The sequence below is a fragment of the Hyla sarda genome, chromosome 7 (assembly GCF_029499605.1).
Source record: "Hyla sarda isolate aHylSar1 chromosome 7, aHylSar1.hap1, whole genome shotgun sequence".
NCBI classification, from domain to species: Eukaryota; Metazoa; Chordata; class Amphibia; order Anura; family Hylidae; genus Hyla; species Hyla sarda.
In genome coordinates this window covers 105,052,395-105,078,882 of record NC_079195.1, presented here as the reverse complement: position 1 = coordinate 105,078,882, position 26,488 = coordinate 105,052,395, and the positions used below count along the sequence as shown (strand labels likewise).

The 26,488-nt window shown below is 43.7% G+C and overlaps 1 protein-coding gene across 3 annotated transcripts in view; it reads right to left on the bottom strand.

Moving 5' to 3' along the window:
• Positions 1-2,932: 2,932 nt before the first annotated feature.
• Positions 2,933-26,488, bottom strand: part of BLOC1S2 (biogenesis of lysosomal organelles complex 1 subunit 2) — a 37,751-nt gene continuing 14,195 nt past the window's right edge. For all 3 annotated transcript variants that reach the window (XM_056530291.1, XM_056530289.1, XM_056530290.1), the window contains exons 3-6: positions 10,986-11,102; positions 9,750-9,869; positions 8,009-8,113; positions 2,933-3,154 (exon numbers count right to left, since the gene is read on the bottom strand). In XM_056530291.1, the coding sequence (XP_056386266.1) occupies positions 3,123-3,154; positions 8,009-8,113; positions 9,750-9,869; positions 10,986-11,102 (374 nt within the window). In that variant the 3' untranslated portion in view covers positions 2,933-3,122. The remainder of the gene's footprint in view (positions 3,155-8,008; positions 8,114-9,749; positions 9,870-10,985; positions 11,103-26,488) is intronic.

Below are 26,488 nucleotides of genomic sequence, written 5' to 3'. Positions count from 1 at the left end.
TGGTCCCTGAAAAATTTTTATTTAGAAAATTTGCTGAAAAATTGGAAAATTGCTGCTGAACTTTGAAGCCCTCTGATGTCTTCCAATAGTAAGAACATGTCAACATGCCAAAATAAAGTAGACATATTGTATATGTGAATAAATATATAATTTATTTGGGATGTGCATTTTCCTTATAAGCAGAGAGCTTCAAAGTAAAAAAAAATGCAAAATTTACAAATTTTTCATCTTATTTTGGAATTTGCAAGAAATGATGCAAGTATCGACAAAAATTTACACTAACATAAAGTAGAATATGTCACGAAAAAACAATATCGGAATCAGAATGAAAAGTTAAAGCATCCCAGAGTTATTAATGCTTAAAGGGACAGCGGTCAGATTTGCAAAAAATGCTCGGGTCCTTAAGGTGAAAATGGGCTGGGTCCTTAAGGGGTACTCCACCCCTAGACATCTTATCCCCTATCCCAGTGTTTCCCAACCAGGGTGCCTCCAGATGTTGCAAAACTACAACTCCTAACATGCCCGGACAGCCTTTGGCTGTCTGATCGCGGGGGTACTGCCACTGGGAACCCCCCGCAAACTCTCCTGCAGCACCCCTGCCATCTTGTGCACGGAGCGAACTTCGCTCCGTGCCTAATGACAGGCGATACAGGGGCCAGAGGATCGTGACATCATGCCCCACCCCCTCCATGCAAGTCTATGGGAGTGGGCGTGGCATTTCTCACGCCCCCTCCCATAGACTTGCATTGAGGGGGTGGGGCGTGATGTCACAATACTCCGACACCTGTATCGCCCGTCATCTGGCACGGAGCGAAGTTCGCTCCATGCCGCAGATGACCCGGCGTGCTGCAGGAGAGATTGCAGGGGTCCCCAGCAGCAGGACCCCCACGATCAAACATCTTATCCCCTAGGGACGGAGTACCCCTTTAACAAACTCTGAGGCCTTCACAGAACGTGTATTTGCACCAAGATTTAATAACAGACAGGCAGACCCTATTTACTAATCATGAGACTTGCAAATGTGACTTGTCAAAATTGCAAAAAAACAAATGTAAATCTGTGGTTAGTTCATAACAAAATGTAGAAAAGCCTAAGAGGAGGGGGGGCATATACAGTACCTATGCAAGGCACTGTATATGCACACTTATGTCCATAATAATAAAAAAATGTTACCCAAAATCATGTGACCCGCGAGCGATGTTCTGCTTCCCCCCCCAAAATCATGTTACCCGCCAGCACTGTTCTGCTCCCCTCCAATTAATTATCAGCCAGCGGGGTACTACTCACATATGTCAAGCACTGCCCTCCTCCTCTTTGTTGGGGCCGCTGGCGCTGGAACTCCCTGTACGCCAGTGGTCTCCAACCTCCGGACCTCCAGATGTTGCAAAACTACAACTCCCAGCATGCCCGGACAACCAACGGCTGTCCGGGCATGCTGGGAGTTGTAGTTTTGCAACAGCTGGAGGTCTGCAGGTTTGAGACCACTGCTGTACGCTGTATCCCTATGCCCGGGCTGCAAAAGATAAAGAAAATAAACTTTAACTTACCTACGTCGGCCTTAAGCTGGGGACCAGAACGTCGGACAGCCTATCACCGGCCGGAGCGATGCCCCGGCCAGTGATAGGCTGAGCCCACTGTCATGTAAGAAGCCGACCAGAGCGGGACATCGCTCTGGCCGGTGATAGGCTCACGGCTGTCCGACGTTCCCGTCCCCAGCGTAAGGCCGACGTAGGTAATTTAATCTTTTGCAGCCCGGGCATAGGGATACAGCGTACAGCAGTGGTCTCCAACCTGCGGACCTCCAGCTGTTGCAAAACTACAACTCCCAGCATGCCCGGACAGCCATTGGTTGTCCGGGCATGCTGGGAGTTGTAGTTTTGCAACATCTGGAGGTCCGCAGGTTGGAGACCACTGGTGTACAGTGAGTTCCAGCGCCAGCGGCCCCCAACAAAGAGGAGGAGGGCAGTGCTTGACATATGTGAGTAGTACCCCGCTGGGCTGATAATTAATTGGGGGGAAGCAGAACAGCGCTGGCGGGTCACATATGATTAGTTCCCCGATGTGGGGACAGTGCAGCGCTGGGCTGATAATTCATTCATTCCTGAGGGGGAGGGGCCCTACCGGTATTGCGGTATGGGAAAAATTCATATCGTGCAGCCCAAAAATTTCGGTATTCGGTATGAACCGGTTTAACGCCCAGCCCTAATTGAATGAAATACTCACATAAGATCATAGGGAGGGGACATATACAGGGGGATACCAACAGGCGTCAAGCTCCGATTCGCACCGATCAGTGCTTCATCCGGCCATTTTTGGCCGGATGAAGCACTGATCAGTGCGAAACGGAGCTTGTCGCCTGTTGGTATCCCCCCCTGTATATGCCCCTCCCTATGATCTTATGTGAGTATTTCATTCAATAAAGAAGTCGGAAGACGTGAATTCGGTGAGTTGCCGGTCTCTCTTTACCTTTGCTTGGTTATGAAGATTGCATTTCTGTGTTAACCAGAGAACCACCACACGCCCGCATATGCAGTATATATCCACCCCATAGTGCCGGACTGCCTTTCACACAAGTATACACTTAATTTGTTGAACCCCTTCCAGACATTGGACATAAATGTTTGGCATAGTTGCCTGTGCCTTAACGTGTCATCTATGCAGTGCATTCTGTCTATGAGGCGAGCGCAGGAGCGTTTATAGTTATATGTAGGACTGGCAGCCAGGGACTGACAATCTGGGTGGGCCACTGGGAATCTTCCCGATCTGCCCAATTGCCAGTCTGGGCCTGAGTGCTACTACTGATGCACAAACATGACAGCTTATCCTGAAAAGTTATTTGAAGGTTTAGCTATTCTTTAATGATATTTCAGTGATTTGGCGTCTTGTAACCTCTATGACTGTAGGCATGTATATGACTGTACCTGATACGCTATACAATTTTCTTTCTTGTAAAACTTTAATGACATAAGTTAACCATAAATGAATACCATTCACTTATTTTGCTACAGAGCTTCAATTTAATAGGTTTCTAGTAAAAATCTTTGTCAAGGTTGACAGAATGACATAAGAATCCTCCTTTGGCATTAGGACTTTTGCAATAATAGTTATGTGGAAACGTGTCTTCATCGCTTTTCCAGTTTTTTGAACTTGGCTTCTGCAACAAAAGGAAACAATACTAAATAAAATGGATACACTAAATAGTTATTACAAGCAATAGTACAATCCATTAATAAATTATCTAGGTATAAATGGGTTTAGAAAACCATAGGTCAAAACAAATTTGTGATGTGATATAGAATAAATGTTAGCTTAATAAATATAAAGTGTTGATCAATAGATAATAGATAGCAGATATTAAAGGGGTGCTGCAGTCAGAATTAACATATCCCCTATCCACAGGAAATCAATGGAGCGTGTGCAGTCTAGAGGTAGACAACAAACGCTCCTGACTGAGTGGGACAGGGTCCCATTCAGGAGATCGCCGGGGGCCCAAATGGTCAGACCCACCTGTGATCAGCTACTTAACCCCTATCCTTTGTATTGGGTAATAGTTAATTCTGGCTGCAGTACACCTTTAAGCACTCAATTCATCAAAATAATACAGCTATTGCACCACTAGATGTCACTATCCACCATTAGGCAAAGACCTCTATGTATAACATCCACTGTCCATAAACCAATATGCCACCAGGAGCCCCTCCAACGTGTTTTGTTGCCTTCTATAGGGTGCGTTCACACTGAGAAACGCACGCTGAATCTTCGCTCGCGGAATTCAGTGAGTGGAGATTCAGCCTGGCAGCCGCCGGTGGCGGTAGGACCGCGAAGCACTGCACCATCACCATTGACGGCTATGCAGTACTCGCGGAATTCCGCACAAAGAATGAACAATTTCAGCGGCAGAGTTGTCCGCCGCTGAAATTCTGCAGTGTGAACGAGACCCATTCACACTGATGGTACTGTTTACTGCGTGGAATTCTACTCACAGAATTCCAGTGTGAACGTACTCTTAAGCTACTCCCTAAAGAAGTCGACAAAATGCATTGAAGAGTGAGGTGGAATGGCAAATGGAGGCATATTTATTCTGCAGCTAGGGAAGTGTTCTCTGTATTGGTTTACAGACAGTGCATATTATACACAGATGTCTTTATTTACGGTGGATAGTGACATCTAGATGTATTGCTTTGATTTAATGGGTAATTAATTGCTATTTACATATATCTATTAATCTATCTATTTAACCTTTATATTTACAAACTTTTTCTGCATCAGGACCCAATGAGCGATATAACCTACTGGATACCTGTATAGTGGGATATGTGGTAGGCAAAAGTTAAATGTACACATTGAAAGCTTTTCCTAATGTAGATGTTGAATGGAAAACATTGCCATGATATGAACAGGGCCAAAAAGGGTTATCCGGCTAAAGGCCATGTATATTATATCTGTGTGACTCCCAGCACCCCTGCTGATCAGCAGTTTTAAGAGGCCACAGTGCAACCTCTCCCGAGTAGTATGTACACATGGAGTAATATTGTACTGTTCTCCTGTTAAATGGGCTACTGGGTATATGTGACCATTAGCACTGGACAAATTAGTTGGATATTTTCAACCCGAACCAGGGGGGCCCCATAAAAAGTATGTTACAGTAATAGCTAGACACAGTTGTTTTTTTTTTTTTCCAAACTATGCAATTTAAAACATTGTTACATTTTGCTAATCTAATATTTTTATGGTCTTACTGTAAACCCACTGCTCTGAGCAGAGATGAGCGGTGAGAAGCAGACAAGAACGGGAACAGTGCTCAACTGAGTGCCACTGGCCATCAGTGGGGGTCTCAGCACCTAAACATCCACCAATAATGATTTCGCTAAGACATGTAAGAAGGTTTTTAAAACTTTTAGGTGCCCTTTAAAGGCATGTCTCATAACATCTCCCACTTTGTAAACTAGACCAGGAAAGGATGTTCTCTTTCCTTTTTAATACTCTTAGGCTAGGTTCACATTGCCATAAGGCTCCACTAAAGGGAGCTCCATCTGCAATCCCGCCCAAATGACATTAGTTTAGTGGAGAAAAACAAAAACAAATGGTGCATGCACTTTTCTTTTTTCTCTGGTAAACTACCAGATCCACAACAGACCGCATTCAAATCAATGGGATCCGTTAGGACCCGGTGGAGTAAGTTTTGCTCTGACCTGTTTTGGGGCCGTTCGGAGCAACAACAAAAAAAGCGGAATGGACACAGAACGGGACAGAACACAACCGCAATGTGAACACTGCCTTAGTGACCGAACATACTATTTCAGGCATAAATATTATCACAACGGAAATAATTCTTCTCAAAAAATGACAAGACTCCAGGGCGCTGAGCAGACCAGGTAAAAGGTAAGTGAAGTTTATTAACAGAGATACAACGCATTTCACAGCGATAAGGCATCCTGCCTGAGGAAGCAGCCTTAGCACTGTGAAATGCATTGCATCTCGGTTAATAAACTTAATTTCCATTTTACCTGTATATTTGGTCTGCTCAGCGCCCTTGAGTCCTGTCGTTTTGCGAGAAGAATTCGTTCCTTTGTCTGTTTCGGGGCAGGAAGGTTGCAGACAGGCCTGCAGACATCTTTTACCAGTGTTGTGTATGGTTGACACAACCTGCTCCAGCACATTGGCGTTTGTTCATATTTTTCAGTTCTTGTTTTACTTTGTTTTTTCATAAATATTATGATGTCAGTGGAGAATTTGCAGCCAAACAGATATAGTATAAGTATAGTTCTTTTAGAGGCAACATTCTCGCTAATATCTGAAAGGCATGTTCCTCTGGGTGTTTTATAGAGGGGTTACCCAAGTAAATTCTCAGACAATCAGACACAGTGGTCCCTCAAGTTACAATATTATTTGGTTCAAGGATGACCATTGTATGTTGAGACCAGAACTCTAAGGAAACCTGGGAAGCCCCCAAAATGGAAAAAAGTGAGAATTAAAGAAAAATAAGAAGAAGATAACTAATACAGGTAAAGCAAGTCCTTACATATAAAAGTAAGAAAGATCTGCTGGAAACTGTAATCACTGTCTACAGATATAAAGAGATCGAACGCATGGACAGTCTTATCATCTAGACTGCACAGGATGTTCCCACATCCATTGTTTTAAATATTGTCTTGTGTGTATTTGTTTTTTAATGGGGAGGAAGGGATTACTGATTATGTATTCATGAATTCTGTTCAATAAAGTATATTTTGATTATTATATTTTGTGATTTATTCTTTATTCATTCATTATGGGGCAAGTGTTTTTGTAGGTATATTTATTATGCATGGTATCTTGCCAATCTTACCCTTTATGTGTTTTTAGTCCTTTGTTGTAGGTAATAAAAGTAAGAAAGATCTGCTGGAAACTGTAAGTCACTGTCTCTGTAGAGGATAGGAGCTTTTTCGTCCTGTACAGTACACATGATGGGGGAGATTTATCAAATCCACTACAGAGGAAAGGTTGACCAGTTGTCCATAGCAACCAGATTGCTTCTTTTATTTTTCAGAGGCTTTTTTTTTTTCTTAATTTAAAAAAAAAAAAAAAAAAAAAAAAAAAAGAAGCGAAGCAATATTACTGGTTGCTATGAGTAACTGGTCAATTTTTCATCTGCACAGGTTATAATAAATCTCCCCCTATGTCCCAAAAAACAAAAAATGGAGCCTCCTTCACCTGGTGTCCAAAGGAGCAGCTAACCCTGGCACAGGAAAATTTAGCATGTTGGGGCTGCTTTAAAGTGTACCTTTAGTAATGCACTTCCAAACCTTTTAAGGCCCATGCATACTATGGAAACTTAGCTCTGAATTATTTCAAATGAAATGCCACTTGCAGCAGCCTTGCAATGTTTTCAATGGAAGACTGCTGCTCTGTGCACACTATGTAGATACAGATTTCCCCAAAAGAATGAACATGTTCATTCTTTCACCTGAATCTGGCCGGAACTGAAGTCAATGTGCTTGTGCGGCCACTATACGTTGATTCCTGCGAAAGGAAGGGGCCGGGTGGGCACTCGGTGACCCCGCTCTACTGCAAACAGCAGGGTGAGAATCTCTTTATCAAAGAGTTGAAGGATCCAGGTGGGTTGGTGCACATTGTTCTCAAGATCAACTTGTTTCAGCCGAACTTCCTTCAACCTACATTAATATTGCTGCACTTCTCTCCATACAGGTGTCATAACATCCTCCAAACTCTCCCGAACTTTCTCCTCCAGTGCAGTAGTATGCTCAGAAATTTTCTGAAGGTCCTGACGAAGAATGAAAAAATCTAAAGTCCTGCAACTGTGTTCAGAACAATGGCCATTCTACCGTCTGTGTCCTCCTCTGGTCCCGGGCTGCGATTCTCTTCCTGAGCTGCAGCATGACGCTAGGGCCCTTAGTGAGGTTAGGGCTAGTGTGCCAGCAACAGCCATGTCCCGTCTCAGCTAGTGATTGGCTGAGCGGCAGTAAGAAACACTGGGCCCTGATGTCACGCCTGGGCCCAAGAGGCCGGTAACCCTGCTCCTTTCTGCTGATAACTCCTCCCACTTCAGACATGCCAAGGAAGAGGGAATGAATAGTTATTGAGGGGGTGGAGTTATCGGTATAAGGGGCGGGGTATCGCTGAAGCAAGCAGGGAAGATATTGCAGATACAGCAGCAGCCCACCTGCACTGCAGATAAGAAATTACCGTATTAGCAACAAGAAGGATTTCTCCTGAACATCTGCAGAGGGTGGGTGGATAGCAGGGGGGAAGTAATGCTATCTACCCAGCCACTAAAGTATAGCCACACCCCTTCCTTCTGGAGAATGTGACTTATACGACATATTGTCTCTTGCTGCATTGAATGCTGGGATCTGTGAAAGGTGGTAATAGAAGCATATCAAACAGTATTATAACTTGGCATCATAGACTCAAAAGCTGAAGAAAAAAAATAGAATCCCCTTTAAGAACAATGTTTTTACAATAATAAAATGTTAAATAACACAATATGCAAATAACTTTAACTTACCTAATCGTTTTGAATAAGCATCCAGTTTGTATGCAGCATTTTCCAATGATGCCACTTGTTCTTCTATCTGATTTATTTGTTCAAGGTACGGTTGGAGACTTGCATCTGTATGACAAGACCAACTGAATAATAAACTAATATGCAAGCAATTTATGAAATAATTTTTTTATTTTGTTATGCCACATGTCAGATTAAAAAGGATCAGTTAAATGATGTAGCAATCTTTCTGTACATTACAATGTCCTTTCAATTAAAGGGTTCAAGACATAAGGACAGAATGTTATATGGATTTGGGATTAATATGATCAGGCTGAGAATGAATTCCTCAGCATCACACAGAAGGAGTTTTCATCCCCCTCACAGAAAGGCAAAGGATAAGACCTCTTTTACTAGTGAGGCAAAAAAGTATTTAGTCAGCCACCAATTGTGCAAGTTCTCCCACTTAAAAAGATGAGAGAGGCCTGTAATTTTCATCATAGGTATACCTCAATTATGAGAGACATAATGAGAAAAAAATCCATAAAATCACATTGTCTGATTTATAAAGAATTTATTTGCACATTATGGTGGAAAATAAGTATTTGGTCACCTACAAACAAGCAAGATTTCTGGGTCTCACAGACCTGTAACAACTTCTTTAGGAGTCTCCTCTGTCCTCCACTCATTAATTGTATTAATGGCTCCTGTTTGATCTTGTTATCGGTATAAAAGACACCTGTCCATAACCTCAGTCATACTCCAAACTCCACTATGGCCAAGGAGCTGTCAAAGGACACCAGAAAAAAAATTGTAGACCTGCACCAGGCTGGAAAGACTGAATCTGCAATAGGCAGTGAAGAAATCAACTTTGGGAGCAATTATTAGAAAATGGATAATCTCCACTGATAATTTCCCTCGATCTGGGGCTCCAAGCAAGATCTCACCCTGTGGTGTCAAAATGATCACAAGACCATTTATACACTTATATTAGCCTACTTGCATTGCTAATCACATTATTACCGAATGGGGAATCGCTCTCCATTATGTTTAGTTTTATTTATGTCTTGAGCATTTAACATTTCTGCTCACTTTTGACTTTTTGTTGATACCAGATCTCAATCCCCAGCACCGCTGGCTCCTACTTATTGTACAAAAGTGTTTTCTTATTTGCTTGTTGTACCCTGATGTACGGTTCCTTTTATTCTCTGAAAATAAAAAACCTTTAAATAAAAAAAAATGATCACAAGAATGGTGAGCAAAAATCCCAGAACCACACGGGGGACCTAGTGAATGACCTGCAGAGAGCTGGGACCAAAGTAACAAAGGCTACCATCAGTAACACACTACGCTGCCAGGAACTCAAATCATGCAGTGCCAGAGGGGTCCCCCTGATTAAGTCAGTACATGTCCAGGTCTGCCTAAAGTTTGCTAGAAAGCATTTGGATAATCCAGAAGAGGATTGGGAGAATGTCATATGGTCAGATGAAACCAAAGAAGAACTATTTGGTAAAAACTCAACCCGTCGTGTTTGGAGGAGAAAGAATGCTGAGTTGCATCCAAAGAACACCATACCTACTGTGATGTGATTTTAGGGATTTTTTCCTCATTCTGTCTCTCATAGTTGAGGTATACCTATGATGAAAATTACAGGCACAATTGGTGGCTGACTAAATACTTTTTTGCCCAACTGTAAACAGCAGTTTAAAATTGATTTTTTTAGGATATGTCTTGTGAACCCGGAGAAAGCTTGTCTGACACTTACACTTTTTGTTTAAGTCCTTGAGATTTCGGCTAATATTTCCAGCAATATCTTTCATCTCCATGTATTTCAGACATGTAAGCTTATTCATATTTTCCAGAAGTTTGTAGTCTTCACTTGTGGCTGCAATATAGGAAAAATGAAAAATTTGTAGACTACACTAGAGGAAAATAATGCAAATTGCCTTAATTATCATGTCACATATTTAGTGTTGATTCTGCCATCTAAGGAAGTTCCTTAAGAGTACATTCACACATACAGGATCTGCTACCTACTAGAGTCAATGGGTAGCAAAATTAGCAGCAGATCCTGTTCATGGGAACATGCCTTAAATGGTCAATGTTGGCTCAAACAACTTCCCTATGTTTCATAGCATATGTGATTACTAACTTAATTGTAAATTACTTTATTTACCAAAAATGACTACTTACCCCAGGACAAAAGCTCAAAGTCTTGGGCACTAGGTGTCTCAGTCTACAACCTGCTGTTTAATGCATGTTGTTCGGCTCAGTCCATCTCTGCTCACATAGCACCTTGCAAAGCCCAAGGGCATCAGTAATCCCTCTTCCCCCACATGCGATCTATAGTGTAAATCAACAACTCAGCACTGTTCCAGTCTGTTCAGTTCAGTGCTCTTTTACCGGCTATCATGGCTAAACAGTGAGGAGTATGTGCTATGCTGTGAATGGCCGGGAGACCCGGTGTTATCTAATTTTCTGACATGTCTGGACAACATGGCAAAATTTTATTTAAATAACAGTGTCCTTTTAAAGAAACATGGCAAAAGGACAGGGGTCGGATTTTTGAGATGACCCCTTTAATGGTCTTTTCACAGATACAGTATTCTGTGCAGATTTGATGCGCAGGATTTTCTGCTGCGAATGCAATGTAAACTAAATGACTGAACACAGTTTGAAATCCTGCATATAAAATCTGCGCAGAATACTGTATGTGTGAATAGACCCTAAAAGGGTATTCCTGTCACAGACATCAAGTGGATAAACACAGGATATAATAGATGTAGGTCCCACCTCTGGACCCCAATCTTAGTAGAGAATGGAGGTTCTCAGTGCCTTGTCACGCCTGGTCAGTTGACTGCAGACCACTGCATCCAGGCAAAGAATGAATAAAGTAGTGAACAGTATGTGCAGCTGTCTCATCTCACTTCTACAGGAGTTATAAAAATAGATGAACATGTTTCTAGAAATAGACATATGCATCCGATAAAATGCTGCTTACCTATCAGCTCACCAGTAAGATAGCATGACATTTTATCAAACATATCCCTGCAAAGCTCATTGATATCTGCTTCCGGTGGCTCCACTGCCTCTTCTGCTGTTTCAACCGTAGAATCGTCTAAGTAAGTAAAACAAACATTTATAAGGATTAGTATTAGAGATGAGTGAAGTTACAGTGATTCGATTCGTCATGAACTTCTCAGCTCGGCAGTTGCTGACTTTATCCTGCATAAATTAGTTCAGCTTTCAGGTGCTCCGGTGGGCTGAAAAAGGTGGATACAGTCCTAGGAGAGAGTCTCCAGCCCACCGGAGCACCTGAAAGCTAAACTAATTTATGCAGGCTAAAGTAAGTTTTTTTTTACTTGGTTAAGTTTTTTTTTTACTTGGTTAATTGACACTTTGCAAATTTTCAACACCTTAATTCGAGTCCAATTGTGGTAAATTCAGTTAATTATAGGGCTGCAGCTAACCATTATTTTAATAATCGATTAATTGTCGATTATTTCATCGATTAATTGGAAAAAATTTCAAAATGCCAAAAAAAAAAAAAAAAGGGGGTTCAGCTGATTCTACCTGAAAAATTATGTACAATTATTTTAAAAGTTTCTAGCATGTGATGTGACCAAACAGCAGCAATTTTATTTTTTTTTATTTTTACGTTTATACGGTACAGAAACCAGCGTAAATTTGATATTGCCGCATGTGTAACTATCTAAACTATTAAAATAAAATTTTAATAATTCACTAATATATTTTAATAGTTCAGACAGTTAGCCATGTGGTAGTATCAGATATGTAAAAAAAAATTTGACTTTTTTTGTATAGCAATAAGAAAAGGGGGAGCAGTTCATTTACATTTTTTTTAAAACTCTTTTTATATAGTACTCCTATACACATGGGAGTATGTGCAGACTGCAGAGCATTGCACCCGACCCGTGTCTGTAGTACAGACTCTGTAGTACTACAAACACTAGGGTGCAAATGCACCTCCCCCCATGTGTATAGCAGTGTATATGTACTACATACACACCGCTATACCCATGGGGGTATGTGCAGAACATTGTACCCTTGTGTCTGTAGTACAGACACTACGATGCAATGCTCTGCACATACCCCCATGTGTATATCAGTGTGTGTGTGTGTGTGAGTGTGTGTGTGTACTACATACACACTGCTATACAAATGGTCTTATGTGCAGAGCATTGCATCCTAGTGTCTGTACTAAAGACACAAGGGTGCAATGCTCTGAATATAGCCCTTTGTGTATAGCAGTGTGTGCAGAGCATTGCACCCTTGTGTCTGTAGATGACACTAGGTTGTAATGCTCTGCAGATACATTGGTGTGTATACATATGTACACAGTTAATTCCCCCCCCCAACCCCTCACTTCCAGGGCCCCTAATGCACTTACAGGGAGCTGTCTTGCCGAGTGCCTGGAGGAAGCCTTGCGTGCGGAAACACAGTAGCGGGATGGAAATTTAGGGAGGCGGCGGGAAGGAAATGTAGGGAGGCGGCGGGAAGGAAATGTAGGGAGGCGGCGGGACAGGGGTTAGGATGGGGATTGTGCGCACCGTCAAAACTGTAGCCCGGGGGTGGGGGAATATCTGCAGGCCACTTTCACTGGGGGAGGGGGGGGGGGGGTATATTTGCTCACACTGTGGGACTGGGGGGAACCACTGTGGCCACTGCGGGGGGGGGGGGGGGTCGGGCCTGTGTTTGTGCATCCGAGGGGGCGTACAGCGGTTGGGATTACAGCCCCTATGAAAAGTGAAGGACCAGCCCTGAACGTGTGATTGGTAAGCAGTTGGTCAGCGGAGGGTGGGACGGGGACTTGATGAACAGAGGCTGCGGCGGTGCGGCCTAGCGTCTGACAGGCCTGCCCGAAGCAGCCTTATGACTGCCAGAGCCAACAAATTCGGCCAAGTATTCAATAACAGGATTCGTCGACAACGAATTCTGTTATCGAATTTTATCAAATAATCGTTTCAACCCTAGTTGATAAGATATATTTTTTAACTACACAGCAAAGTCTATTTAAGGTCTAACAGCTGACAATGCATATCAGAGCAAAAACCAAGCCATGAGGGGGGAAACTGTCTGTAGAGCTCATAGAAAGGATTGTGGAGAAGGGTATAAAGAATTTCGAACAACCAGCACTCTTCCAAATTTAAGCAATTGGGGGAGAAGAGCCTTGATAAGAAACATGACCAAGAATCAAATTAGTCATTATGTCTGAACCCCAAAGATCCTGTGTGCAGATGGGAGACACTTTCAAAGTGTCAACAATGAAGATTGAACATTTTGGCCTGAATTCTAAATGTCATGTCTGGAGAAAACCAGTGGCTGGAACAGGGACGGGCTTGTCCCAGCAGCGGGCCCCCCTGCGATCAGACATCTTATCCCTTATCCTTTGGATATGTGATAAGATGTCTAGGGGCGGAATACCCCTTTAAAGGGAAACTGACAGCCAGTATACCCACACTAAACACAAAATACAGGGATAAAGTACCACTGAACCAGATTAAAATGATTTATAATTCACCCAGATCCGTGGTCTGGCTCTGGAGATAGACCTGTTATTAGCCGACATTGATAATATGTTAGTTGCTGGCTTTGCGCAATGGAGGCAGGACCCGGCAAGGAGGCAGGGCTCCTGGGTATTAGCAATGTCGCTGATAATGGGTCTTTCTTTGGAACCAGACCATGGATCAGAGTAAGTTATACCTCATTTTAATCAGTTTGATCCGGCTGTCAGCTTCACTTCAATAAAATCTGGGCCTAAGGGTCACCTTTCAACAAGACAATAACCCTTAGCACACAGCCATGAGACAATTCTGAGAATTTCCTTTAGAGGCCCATGATGATGTAACCTAGTCATCTTCCTAAGTTCTGGTAGAAAGAACCATGAGTGGCCCACCCAGAGTCTATTTCTATGTCAGTTTGTGATGGAGATGCTTTTTCACCTCTATCTGGTGGCATTCCAATATGGATGTAAATCTTGTATGCGGTGCCTATTACGGACTTTCTTTTGACCCCAAAGAATGCAACTATTAATGTATGGTTGTTGCAGCCTCTGAGTAGTCTGTTCTAATGTACTGGTATTTTATACTTGGACACTTGTATCTACTATCACTGATAAATTCGACCATATAGTAGTATTGCACTACTGTCTATTGCTCCATATATTACTACAATAATAGTTGTGTGCCTCCTGATGAACCCACAAAGTAGTGGGAGAAACGCGTCAAGACAATTGCCAGCCTACGGATGGTAGGCAGGCACATATAGGAATTTTGTTTATATGAAAACATTTGGCCTAACCTCTGAGACCACTTTGTGCTAAGTAGCTATTGTGAGGAATTATAATCATCCTGGCACTTAGCACAGTCTTATTTATATCGGAGTCACAAAAATATATGTGTTTGTAGAATTTGTTTTCCCTAAGAGGGTTATTTTTTGTGGATATAAGTTCTGACTATCTTAATCTAAACAAGTAAATATAAAGTTTTAGCAACATTTTCTGTGATCAGCTTTCTTCTAATAGGGTAAAGTACATAAACATAGAATGTGTCGCTGAAAATTATCGGACGAAAATGGCCCTTTTGGCCTTTTCGGCTAAGGGATTTTCCTGCCGATAAGTTCGATGGGCGTGGCTTGGAACTTATATAAGCAAGTTCGTCTGAAGACGCGCAGTAAGCGATATGTGAAACAGGGTAATGCATGCTTTATTTACCCCCCCAATAGTCCCATAGTTTTTAAAGGGTACAGGGCGTACTGCCTCCTCCTCCTCCTGTGTCCCTGGCTGCAGAAGGGAGCTCGGGGAGACTGCAGTACTCCCTGTGCTGCAGCACATTCCCCCCCTCCTTCGGTCAGGTCCCGTCCGAACCCTCCATTATTAGAACACCATCTCTCCTCCCAGCAGTGCCGAGAACTGGGAGGAGGTGAATTAACCCCTCCACGACTGGCCGCTGTATGTATACAGCTCAGCCGTGCTGCGGGTGTATGAAGGGAGCTCAGGAGCTGAGGCTAATGCTGGGCATCACTTATCCGGGTGATGTCCGTCATTAACCCTTTAGACACCGTGATCAAAGTTGATTGTGGCGTCTAAAATGGCGAAAATCTTTGGTAGGTCAGTGGAGCTGATCGGGACACCCGCGGCAAAACCCACGGGATCCCGATCAGCTGAGAGGATGGGTGGAGGTTCCCTACCTGCCTATGGCTCGTCCGATCAGCACTCCAATAATGCAGGCAGCCTTAGCGATTACACTGATCAGTGCTGTGCTATAGGTTCCAATGGCACAGCATTGATCAGTGTCTGCAAACAAAGGAGTGCATCTGTGTGCCCCCAAGCTGTTACAAAACAGCCTTAGGCTGTCTGGGCACACTGGGAGTTGTAGTTCTGCAACAACTGGAGGCACACTGTTGAAAACACTGCCCAATGGGGAGAAAAAAAAGCGGAAAAAAAAATTAAGGCAATAAATGTAAAAAAAAGCCCCTCCCCGATAATACGCCCTTGGGAATTTCGGTCCCCGCCTCTAGCCAGTCAGGGACTGGACCGGGATGCCTGCTGAAATCATTCAGCGCGCATACCGGCACATCGCCTGGGACGCCCCCATGTCGTCGAACGTCGGTAAATTCAGGGCGTGCAGCGATTCTGGGTCATGCGGGTCTCCGGTGACCCGGAAAATAAGGTTTCCCACGGTAGTCCGGGCAGAGCGGGGGAACCGTGATGTGAGCGGCGTAAGTGAAGGTCCCTTACCGGGCGGCGATCCTCCAGCTTGCACGGCATGCGGCGATCCTGCTGCAGGAGGGGAGTAGTGTTGCCTGAAGGGCGACAGTTACATATAGCAGCAACGATTAGCAGCAACATCTGTGCTTTCACCAGTCATGGCACAACGTTTCAGGGGCGGACCCACTTATTCATGCGCATGAATAAGGGGGTCTGCCCCTGAAACATTGTGCCATGACTGGTGAAAGCACAGATATCGCTGCTAATCGTTGCTACTATATGTAACTTACTAAGTCCTGCGAGGCTGTCCATGTGCAATATGAAATAAGGAAAATAAAGCCGGAAGAATCTTCCTGATTAATGTGAGTTTTTGCAATTTTTTACTCACAAAAAATACTGTTTAATGTTGGCGTGCTGCTAGCACCTTTATAGCCCTACACACGTGTTTAACTCAGAAGAGAAGGAGCGCCATTGGGCTTTTGGAGAGAAAATTTGTCCGGAATTGAAGGCCATGTGTGTTTACAAAGCCCCCATAGTGCCAGAACAATGAACCCCACCCCCACATGTGACCCCATTTTGGAAAATACAACCCTCACGTAATGTAATAAGGGGTACAAATTTTATTTTTCATTTGGACAGCCCACTGTTCCAAAGAAATGGTGTGCTCACTGCACCCCTTATTAAATTCTGTGAGGGGTGTAGTTTCCAAAATGGGGTCACATGTGGGGTCCACTGTTCTGGCACATGGGGGCTTTGTAAACGCACATGCCCCCCAACTTCCATTCCAAACAAATTCTCTCTCCAAAAGCTCAATGGCGCTCATTCTCTCCTTTTACCCCTTGTAAAAATAAAAATAAATGGCTCTACAAGAACATGCAAGTGTAAAAAAATTAAGATTTAGAATTTTCTCCTTGGTGAAAAATCCCCAAATTTCATGAAAATTTTGAAAATGTTGCATGTTTCTAACTTAGAAACTCTCTGCTTGTAAGGAAAATGAATATTCCAAATAAATTATATATTGATTCACAAATACAATGGGGGAGATTTATCAAACGATTTAGACTGGCTTTTCCTGTCTAAATTTGTCGCACAGAAAGTCGCAGTCTAAATATGTGCGACTTTTCTGCGACTTTTGCTGTAGAGGATTTTTAGAACATGATGCATGCAAGTCTATTTTAGACGGAAATGCATTAGAAAATGCATTGGTGCTGAATTTATCAAGTGCGACTTTTGTTCGACAAGTCGCATCTGCCCAAAATACGCTGAAATGTCAGACCATGTTGGAGCAGGTCTAAATGCAGTTTAAGCTGTAGACCCTGAAGTCTGAGCACAGAATTTATCAAGGGCTGTGAGACCTGTGATAAATTAGGAGCACAATAGACAGGAGACTACCACATATGCTGGTCTATAAGCATACCCAGAATAGACTAGATTAGTAAATGTCCCCCAATACGTCTGCTTTATATTTGCATCATAAAGTTGACATGTTTTTTTTTTTTTTTTACTTTATTTTCATTTTTATATAAATATAAAACAATTGCAGTCAATTGTATTCCTTTTTTTTTTTTACTGTAATTTTTTTTATTTATTTTGTCAAAATATGAAATCAATACAAACAAGTAGGTAGCAGTGGGGATCAACCCCCATAAAGAGAATGTACAAAACCAAGAAGATCAATGTGCATGCATTGAAAACAAATGTCGCTAAAAAACATCATCAAACGTATAAGGCATCAAACCCTCCAAGGGGAGAGAGGCGGGGGAGGATGGGGGTTAAGGAAGGGAACAAACAAAGGGGGGGGGGGGGGGGACAGTAACTCGCCACACTAGGGAAGAGACACCAAAAGAAGGAAACAGGAAGAAACAGTGAAAGAAATACAACAAGGTCTAGGGGCAGCACAGTCAGGGAGGCTGTCTATCAGTAAATCTGTCCCAAGGATCCCACACCGAGAGAAACTGTGGGACCGTAATATTCAAGGAGGCTGTAATAGACTCCAGGGAGCGGATTTCACGGATTCTAGCAAGCAATTTACTCTCAGGAGGGGACGAGGTCCGCTTCCAATACTTCGCAATAAGAGTCTTGGCTGCTAGGACAACATGTAGAAACAATTTGAAGGGCTGCCTAGCTAACGTTCTGGTAGATAGGTGCAATAGGTAAACCAAAGGATCTAGAGGTACCCCAATCCCCAAGACCTCCCGGAGCAAACGTTGGACCATATTCCAGAAGGGAGAGATCTGCGGGCAGGACCAGAAAATGTGATAAACATCCCCCAAGCCCACTCCACAACACCAACACTGTGGGGGTATGTCCGGGTTCAGTCTATTTAGCAGAACAGGAGTATGGTACCAGCCTATAAGCATCTTATACTGTGTTTCTTAGTAAGCTGTACAAATAAAAGCCAGAGAGGCCCTATCCCAGATCACCCGCCACTGAGAGATCGTAAGTGGGGTGTCTAAGGTTTCCTCCCAATGCCCCATGTAGCGATGAGAAGGAGAGGTACCATCCAGTGGGGAAAGGAGGAGAGAGTAAATGCTCGATAGTAGCCCCTTCGTCTGCGGCCCACCTCTACACAACCTCTCAAAGCTCGTGGGGAGTGACACAGTCAAAGAGCCCCGCTGCGATGACATATAATGCCGAAGTTGCATATAGTGGGTCAATTCAGAGGCAGGGAGCTCCCAGCGAGACTTCAAGTCATCAAAGGGTGACAGGGTTCACTATATCATCAAAGTGTGACAGGGTTCACTATATCAGCCCAACCGAACAGCCCCCGCGAACCCCATTCCCAGACCATATGTGCAGTGCTACCCGGAAGAAAGTCCGGGCGATAAAGGAAAGATTGCATAGGGGAGTAGGGGGACAAGAGCCGGAACCGCCTAGAGCAATAGGTCCACACATATTTAGTAAATGACATAGGGCCTAGAAAGGGGGGTACAGGAGAGGAAAGTGGAAAGGACCACAAGAAAGAGTTAGGGTGAACAGGGGCCAACCATAGCTTCTCAATCTCCATCCATTTGCTATAGGCGTGATAGGTGGACCACGCCGCGAGATGTCGGAGGTGTGCCGCCCAATAATATTTGCCAAAATCAGGGACCCCCAAGGAGATATATTGCGAACCCCACCTATCAAGTAAGGAGCGAAGCTCTCGAAACAAAGAGGGATAGTTCACAGAGTAAAGAGAGGAATAGCTAGGGGAGAGGGAAACGCCCAAGTACTTAATAGAGGAAGGAGACCAGCGGAAAGAGTAGGTAGTGCGCAGCTGAGCAACCAAGGAAGAAGGAAGATTTAGAGGCATAGCCTCAGATTTAGAGAGGTTGATCTTATAGCCCGAGACCCTTCCATAGTTTATATAGAGAAGGTAAAGATAAAAGGGGGTTAGTAAGTGTGAGCAAAATGTCATCAGCAAAGAGGCAGACCTTAAAGGCCCTATCGTGTAAAGTTATACCAGAGATATCCGGGTCCCCTCGAATCAGGGCCGCAAGCGGCTCTATGCAAAGAGCAAAGATCAGGGGGGGACAGCGGGCAGCCCTGTCTGGTGCCATTGTGGAGTGCAATAGGTATAGAGGAGGTAGAAGGCAGCTTAAGAGAAGCAGTAGGGGAAGAGTAGAGGCCCCGCAGCACAGTGAGAAAGCAACCCGTGATTCCAAATTTCTGGAGTGTAGCAAACATAAATGGCCAGCCTAGCCTATCAAAAGCCTTTTCCGCATCGAGACTCAAAAGTAAGGCTTGGTCAGAGCGTTTGTTGACTAGGTCAATGAGGTTGGCTACTCGTCTCGTATTATCTCCACCCTGGCGACCGGGAATAAAACCCACCTGGTCCTTATGGATAAGAGCAGGGAGGAAACGACAAAGTCGCATAGCCAATACCTTAGTGAACAATTTTAAATCAGAGTTCAGCAGGGCAATAGGCCTATAGCTAGCACAGTCATGGGGATCCTTATTCGGCTTTGGAATCAAAGAATACAAAAATGTCTGTGGGATCCCCTCCCCCCCAAAAAAGGAGTTATACAGAGGGACAAGTTTGGGAAGAAGGACAGAGGAGTAAGTCTTATAATACAGGAAAGTAAACCCATCGGGGCCCGGAGAGCGCCCCGACGGAAGCGTCTTAAGGACCTCAGTGAGCTCTTCGCTAGTAATTGGAGCGTTCAAGACCTCCCTGTCAGAGGCAGAGAGAACTGGAAGGCTACATCGAGAGAGGAAAGAATCCAGGGCCTCGGCCCGCTCCCCGGGGTCCAAAGGAAGCTGGGATGGGAGTGAATAAAGTTTTGAGTAGTAGTCACGAAAGAGGCGAGAGATAGAATCAGGATGATAGTGAAGGGTCCCCGCAGCATCCCTCAGAGCAGAAGGAGTCTGAGCCACAGCACGGTCACGTAATCGTCTAGCCAGCATGGTGTGGGCCTTATTGCCCTTTTCATAAAACCGTTGCTTAGCATAAAGTAGTTGACGCTCCACATTGCGGAGAGCCAAGTCCCTCAACTGCTCCCGTGCTGCAATCAGACGCCTCAGAACCAAAAGGGAGGGGGCAGTAAGCAAGAAAGCCTCCAAAGACGAGACCTGAGCCCCAAGTTCCCGAGAGCGGAGCAACGCTGATCTCTTCAAACGAGATCCCAAGGCAATACAGTGGCCCCTAATCACCGCTTTTTGAGCCTCCCACAAAACTGCCGGGGAGGACACAGAGCCCTCATTGTCAGCAAAATAGTCAGTGATATTAGTCTGGATCGAGTCTCGGGAAGTAGGGCTCTTCAACAAAGCATCGTTAAGTCGCCAGTGACAGCGACGTAAGGAGGAAGCAAAAGGAGAAAAGGAGACAAGGACAGGACTGTGGTCAGACCAGGAGATAGGCTCCATAGAGGCAGAGGAGAGCATACGCACCAACGGAAGGTTGCCGAAAAAATAGTCTATACGAGTATGGAGTTTATGGGGGTGCGAATAAAAAGAAAAAGACCGGTCCGAAGGGTGGTTAATGCGCCACAGGTCATATAGCGCAGCCGAACGCACCAGCCGTCGAAAAAGCATAGACAGGCGCACTTGGGCAGAGGGGGGTCGGGCATCACTTAGGGAGTGTCGGTCAGTAGCAGGGGAAAAAACTAAATTAAAATCACCTCCTCACAACCAAGCCGAAGGAGGGAACTTATGAAGACGTGCCAAAACCCTACGAAGAAAGGGGATCTGTGCAGAGTTAGGGGCATAAACATTGCAAAGGAGTAAGGGCTTCCCCCCCAAAGAGCCTTGGAGGATGACAAATCTACCCAACGGGTCTAAATAGGAGGAGGTGAGTCAATTGTACTCCATAGTAACCAACCATAAATACAGCATTAATCATTCAAGAGCTAATGCGGATACAGTATCAAATGATAAACATTTACACACACACACACCCCTCCCCACCCAACACCCTGGTCTAGGGCAGAGAAGAAGAAAAAAAAAATTATTACCAAAATCTCCAAATCTTGTTCCACTCTCTTCTTACTCCTAATCCCTAAACTCACTATCCTTCATATTTCTTAGCCCATCTTTCCACTCTTCTATCCTTGGCCCCTCAGAAGATATCCAGTTGCTTAAAGGGGTATTCCAGGCAAAAAAATTTTATATATATCAACTGGCTCCAGAAAGTTAAACAGATTTGTAAATTACTTCTATTAAAAAAATCTTAATCCTTTCAGTACTTATAAGCTTCTGAAGTTAAGGTTGTTCTTCTCTGTATAAATCCTCTCTGATGACACCTTCTCGGGAAACGCCCAGTTTAGAAGAGGTTTGCTATGGGGATTTGCTTCTAAACTGGGCGGTTCCTGAGACAGGTGTCATCAGAGAGCTCTTAGACAGAAAAGAACAACTTTAACTTCAGAAGCTCATAAGTACTCAAAGGATTAAGATTTTTTAATAGAAGTCATTTACAAATCTGTTTAACTTTCTGAAGCCAGTTGATTTATATAAAAAAGTTTTTGCCTGGAATACCCCATTAAGATCACCAATCTTGCAAAGAAAAGAGCTCTATGTAATACATACTCATATTTACCCATATTTTCTATAACACCAAGTACATTAAATTCTATTGTACGAGGCACCTCCACCGGTATTTTATTCTCGATCTCACAAATTACAGATTCCCAAAATCCATTTATTTTACTACATAGCCAGAGGCTATGTATATAATCCGCCTCTTCCACCCCACACTTCACACATTGTGCTGAATCCCTCACCCCCATCCTATATAAGTGGAGTGCGGAGTAGTGAGCCATGTGGACCAGCTTAAATTGTACAATTTTATGTTCCACACTGCAAGATACCTTACCAATATTCTGAGTTATAGTTTCCCAACTTTCCTCTGGTATATGCCCCACCGTGTCAATCCACTTTTTCTTTATCCTATCAACTCCCTCTATTTCCATTGTGTTATTCAGACGTTTATACAGTAACCCCCCGACCTGCGATGGCCCCGACATATGATAAAATCGACATACGATGGCCTCCCAGAGGCCATCGCATGTCGATGTCAGCATCGACATACGATGATTTTATATGTCGGGGCCATCGCATTAACTGCTATCCGACAGCGCAAAATGCTTAAGCTGCTGTTGGATAGCAGTTTAAGCATCCCGGGCAGGTTTGCCTACCTATTTCCGCTGCTCCGGGTCCACTTCGCGATCCTCCGGTGTCTTCTGCATCTTATTACATCACTACGCACGCCACGCCCGCGCTGCGTAATAACGTCACCAGAAAGCGAGGCCCGGACCCTGCAGAAGATGCGGAAGAAGCCGGAGGATCGCGAAGAAGACTCCGGAGCAGTGCGACAGCATCGGGAGCCCCTTGGACAGCATCGGGAGCGGTGAGGACCTGGTCCAGAGTGGCGGGGACAGGTGAGTACAGCTTCCTATACTTTACATTGCACGGATCACTCAACATACGATGGATTCGACAAACGATGGGTCGTTTGGAACGAATTACCATCGTATATTGAGGGACCACTGTATAAAGTAGATATCCCATTTCTCTTAAGGTGTTCTATTTGTGTCATTACCTCTATTATCTTATGTCTCTGTGTAAAATAGACCTCCTTATCTACTGTGTTATAAACTGCGTGCCTAATCTGCCAATAGTACAGGTTTTTACTTTTGGAAGACATCAGAAGGCTTCAAAGTTCAGCAGCAATTTTCACATTTTTCACAAAATTTTCAAAATCTGAATTTTTCAGGGACCAGTTTAGTTTAAAGTGGATTTGAAGGGTTTTCATGTTAGAAATACCCCATAAATTACCCCATTATAAAAACTGCACCCCTCAAAGTATTCAAAATGACATTCAGAAAGTTTCTTAGGTTCCTTTAGGTGTTTTACAGGAATAGCAGCAAAGTGAAGGAGAAGATTCAAAATCTAAATTTTTTACACTCGCATATTCTTGTAGACCCAGTTTTTGAATATTTAAAAGGGGTAATAGGAGAAAAAGCCCCCCAAAATTTGTAACCTAATTTCTCTTGAGTAAGGAAATACCTCATATGTGTATGGGAAGTGTTTGGCGAGCGAAGTAGAGGGCTCAGAAGGGAAGGAGCGACAATGGGATTTTGGAAAGTGAATTTTGCTGAAATGGTTTTTGGGGGGCATGTCACATTTATTTTTCCACTAAAGTGCAGGTTTTCCACCAAAATTTACCATTTTTACAAAGGTTAATGGGAGAAAATGCCCCCCAAAATTTGGAACCCCATCTCTTCTGAGTATGGAAATATCCCATGTTAGCACGTAAAATGCTCTGTGGGCGAACTACAATGCTCAGAAAAGGAGGAGTCAAATCACCGGCTGCAGTGATGTTCCGCCTCGGCCGGTGATGGGCTGAGCCCACTGTCATGTAAGAAGCCGGCTTCTTACATGACAGTGCGCTCAACCTATCACTGGCCGAGGCGGAACATCGCTGCGGCCGGTGATAGGCTGATGGCTCTCCAACGTTCAAGTCCCCAGGAAGCAGGTCCGGACCGACGGGGAAGGTGAGTTAAAGCTTATTTTGTTTATCTTTTGCAGCCCGGGCATAGGGACACAGCGTACAGTATGAGGAGGTCAGCACTAGCGGATGACATGTGATTAGTTCCCCGATGGGGACAGTGCAGCGCTGAGTTGATAATTAATGGGGGGGGGGGGTATTTGGTATGATCCAGTATACTGTCCAGCACTACCTGTGTTACACTATTATTGTGTCTTCTATAGCTGGCCATTACTCTACCTGTGTGTCAATCACACAGCGGTCCCAGCGTTGACACATAGGGGGTGGGCGTGGCGGCGGGGCATCGCGTACCTCGCGCCAAGCCTATCCGACCGTTGGTGGCTTTGATCAAAAGCATTTTTTGGGGTCATGAAAGCTTGCAAATATTAGGTAAAAACATTGCTATACCCACCTTCTGCACACAGTACAAAGGCTGTGTGCAGGTTATTGCACCCAGATTTCATGACAGTTGCGCATTAATATTGATAGGTTATATAATCTCTGGCTCTGCCATAGAGCTAAATGGAGGGGGTGTGTTGGCCGCAGCTTTGTGCTGAAGTCGAAAGGCTCCTTTCATGCAGAGAGCAGGATAGGGGATAAGTTGTTACATCCCGAAGTTTTCCTTTAATGAAACCGCACGGTAAATGACGTAAACATTTTTAAAAATACCAACGTCCAGAAATGCTCATTTTTGGTCACTTCATGTAGTAGAAAATAATAAAAAAGTGATCAAAAAGTCCCATCAAAACAAAAATGTTACCGATAAAAAAGTCGTAATTATATCTTACCGATAATTCAGTTTTCTTGAGTCCATCACGACAGAACCACATGAGATTGCCCTCTATCTGCATAAGAACAGGAAGCACAATACAGGTTAAAAAGGCCCCTCCCTCCATACCCCCTCAGTGTTTATAAATTACTAAGAGAGAAGTTATTAAATATACATGTATGGATACATTTAAAGAAAAAGGGTGGGAATAAATAGGTACTGTCGTGATGGACTTATGGAAACTGAATTATCGGTAAGATATAATTCCGTCTTTTCAGGTCGTCCACTCACGACAGCACCACATGAGACATACCAGATAAGTGTAGATTTAGGGACGTACTGAGGCCTGCAGCACCTTTCGGCCAAACCCAAGGTCCTGAAAAGAGGCCACATCCAGCTTAATATGCTTGAAGAAAGTGTGCGGAGAAGACCATGTAGCCACTCTGCATATCTATTCTAGAGAGGCCGAAGCTCCCTCGGCCCAGGAGACTGAAACAGCCCTAGTGGAATGAGCTTTGATGCCTACTGGAACATTATGACCCGCAGCAGTATAAGAATGACTGATTGCCGATTTGAGCCAACTAGAAATAGAGTTTTTTGATGCCTTCTTCCCCCTATTAAGTCCTTCATATTGAACAAACAGGTTACAATCCTACCTCCAGGTTTTAGTAGTCTCCAGATAGTGTAAGACCACTCTCCTGACATCCAGTTTATGGAACTCTTCCTCCTTTTTGTTTTTGGGACTGGCACAGCAAGAGGGAAGAATTATTTCTTGAGACCTATGAAAGTTGGACTCAACTTTTGGAAGAAAGGCAGGATTATGCTTTAGAACAATCTTATTGTCGAGTACAGTAAGGTAAGGGTAATCAATAGACAAGGCTTGGATTTCACTTACTCTTCTGACAGATGTTATTGCAGCTAGAAAAATTGTTTTCCAGGTAAGGAATCTGATAACCGATTCCGACAAAGGCTCAAAAGGAAGTTTTAGTTAGAGATGATAATACAAGGTTCAAATTCCTAGGGGAAGTAAGATTAGATATTTCCGATCTTATTCTGGATACTTCTGAAAAAAACCTTTTGACACATGTGTTCAGCAATGCTGACATAAAAAAACAGCCAAGGGCTGCCACCTGAACCTTTAGTGTACTCAGAGATAAACCTAGATCAAACCCATCCTCCAGGAAATCTAATATTCCAAGAATATCTGTGTTAAGAAGATCCAGAGGAGTGGAGCCACACCAGGATAAAAAAATGTTTCCATTGTTTAAGATAAATGGAGCGTGTAGAGTCCTTTTTACTTTTTAGAAGAGTGTCGACCACCGTTTTAGAGAGAACCTTTTGTTCTAGCACAAGCCTCTGTATAGCCAGGCTGCCAGCTGGAGATTCTTTAGATCTTTGTGGAAAAGAGGACCCTGGCACAATAGATCGTCCCTCTGAGGAAGAAGAATGGGCTCCACTATGGCAAGTTCTTTTAGAAGATTGAACCAGCTTCTTTTCGGCCACATCGGGGCTATGAAGATGAATTTTCCTCTTCCTAGTCTCACCTTCTGAAGAGCTCTCATGAGTAGAGGAATTGGTGGAAAAGCATATGCGAGATTGAAGGACCATACTTGTTGAAGAGCATCAACCGCTTCCGGGTTCTCTCTGGGATTGAGAGAGAAGAAACAGTGAACTCTGCGATTCTTCTGAGAAGCAAAAAGGTCTATTTCTGGAAGACCCCAAATTTGAGTTAGAGAGAGAAAGACTTGAGCATTCAGGGACCATTCCCCTGGATCTAAAACATGGCGACTTAAAAAAATCGGCTGAAGGATTGTCTATTCCTTTCAGATGTACTGCAAAAAGGGATAACATATTTTGTTCTGCCCAAATTATCAGCCCTGATGATTGATAAAGGCCACTGCTGTAGTGTTGTCCAAATAGACATTTACATGGAGGCCCCCACTAGATTTTTTGAAGCTTTTAAAGCTTTGAATATTGCTTTTAATTCTCGATAATTCGAGCAACAGGTTCAGGTTTCTTGGGACCAGGAACCCTGAAGTTGGA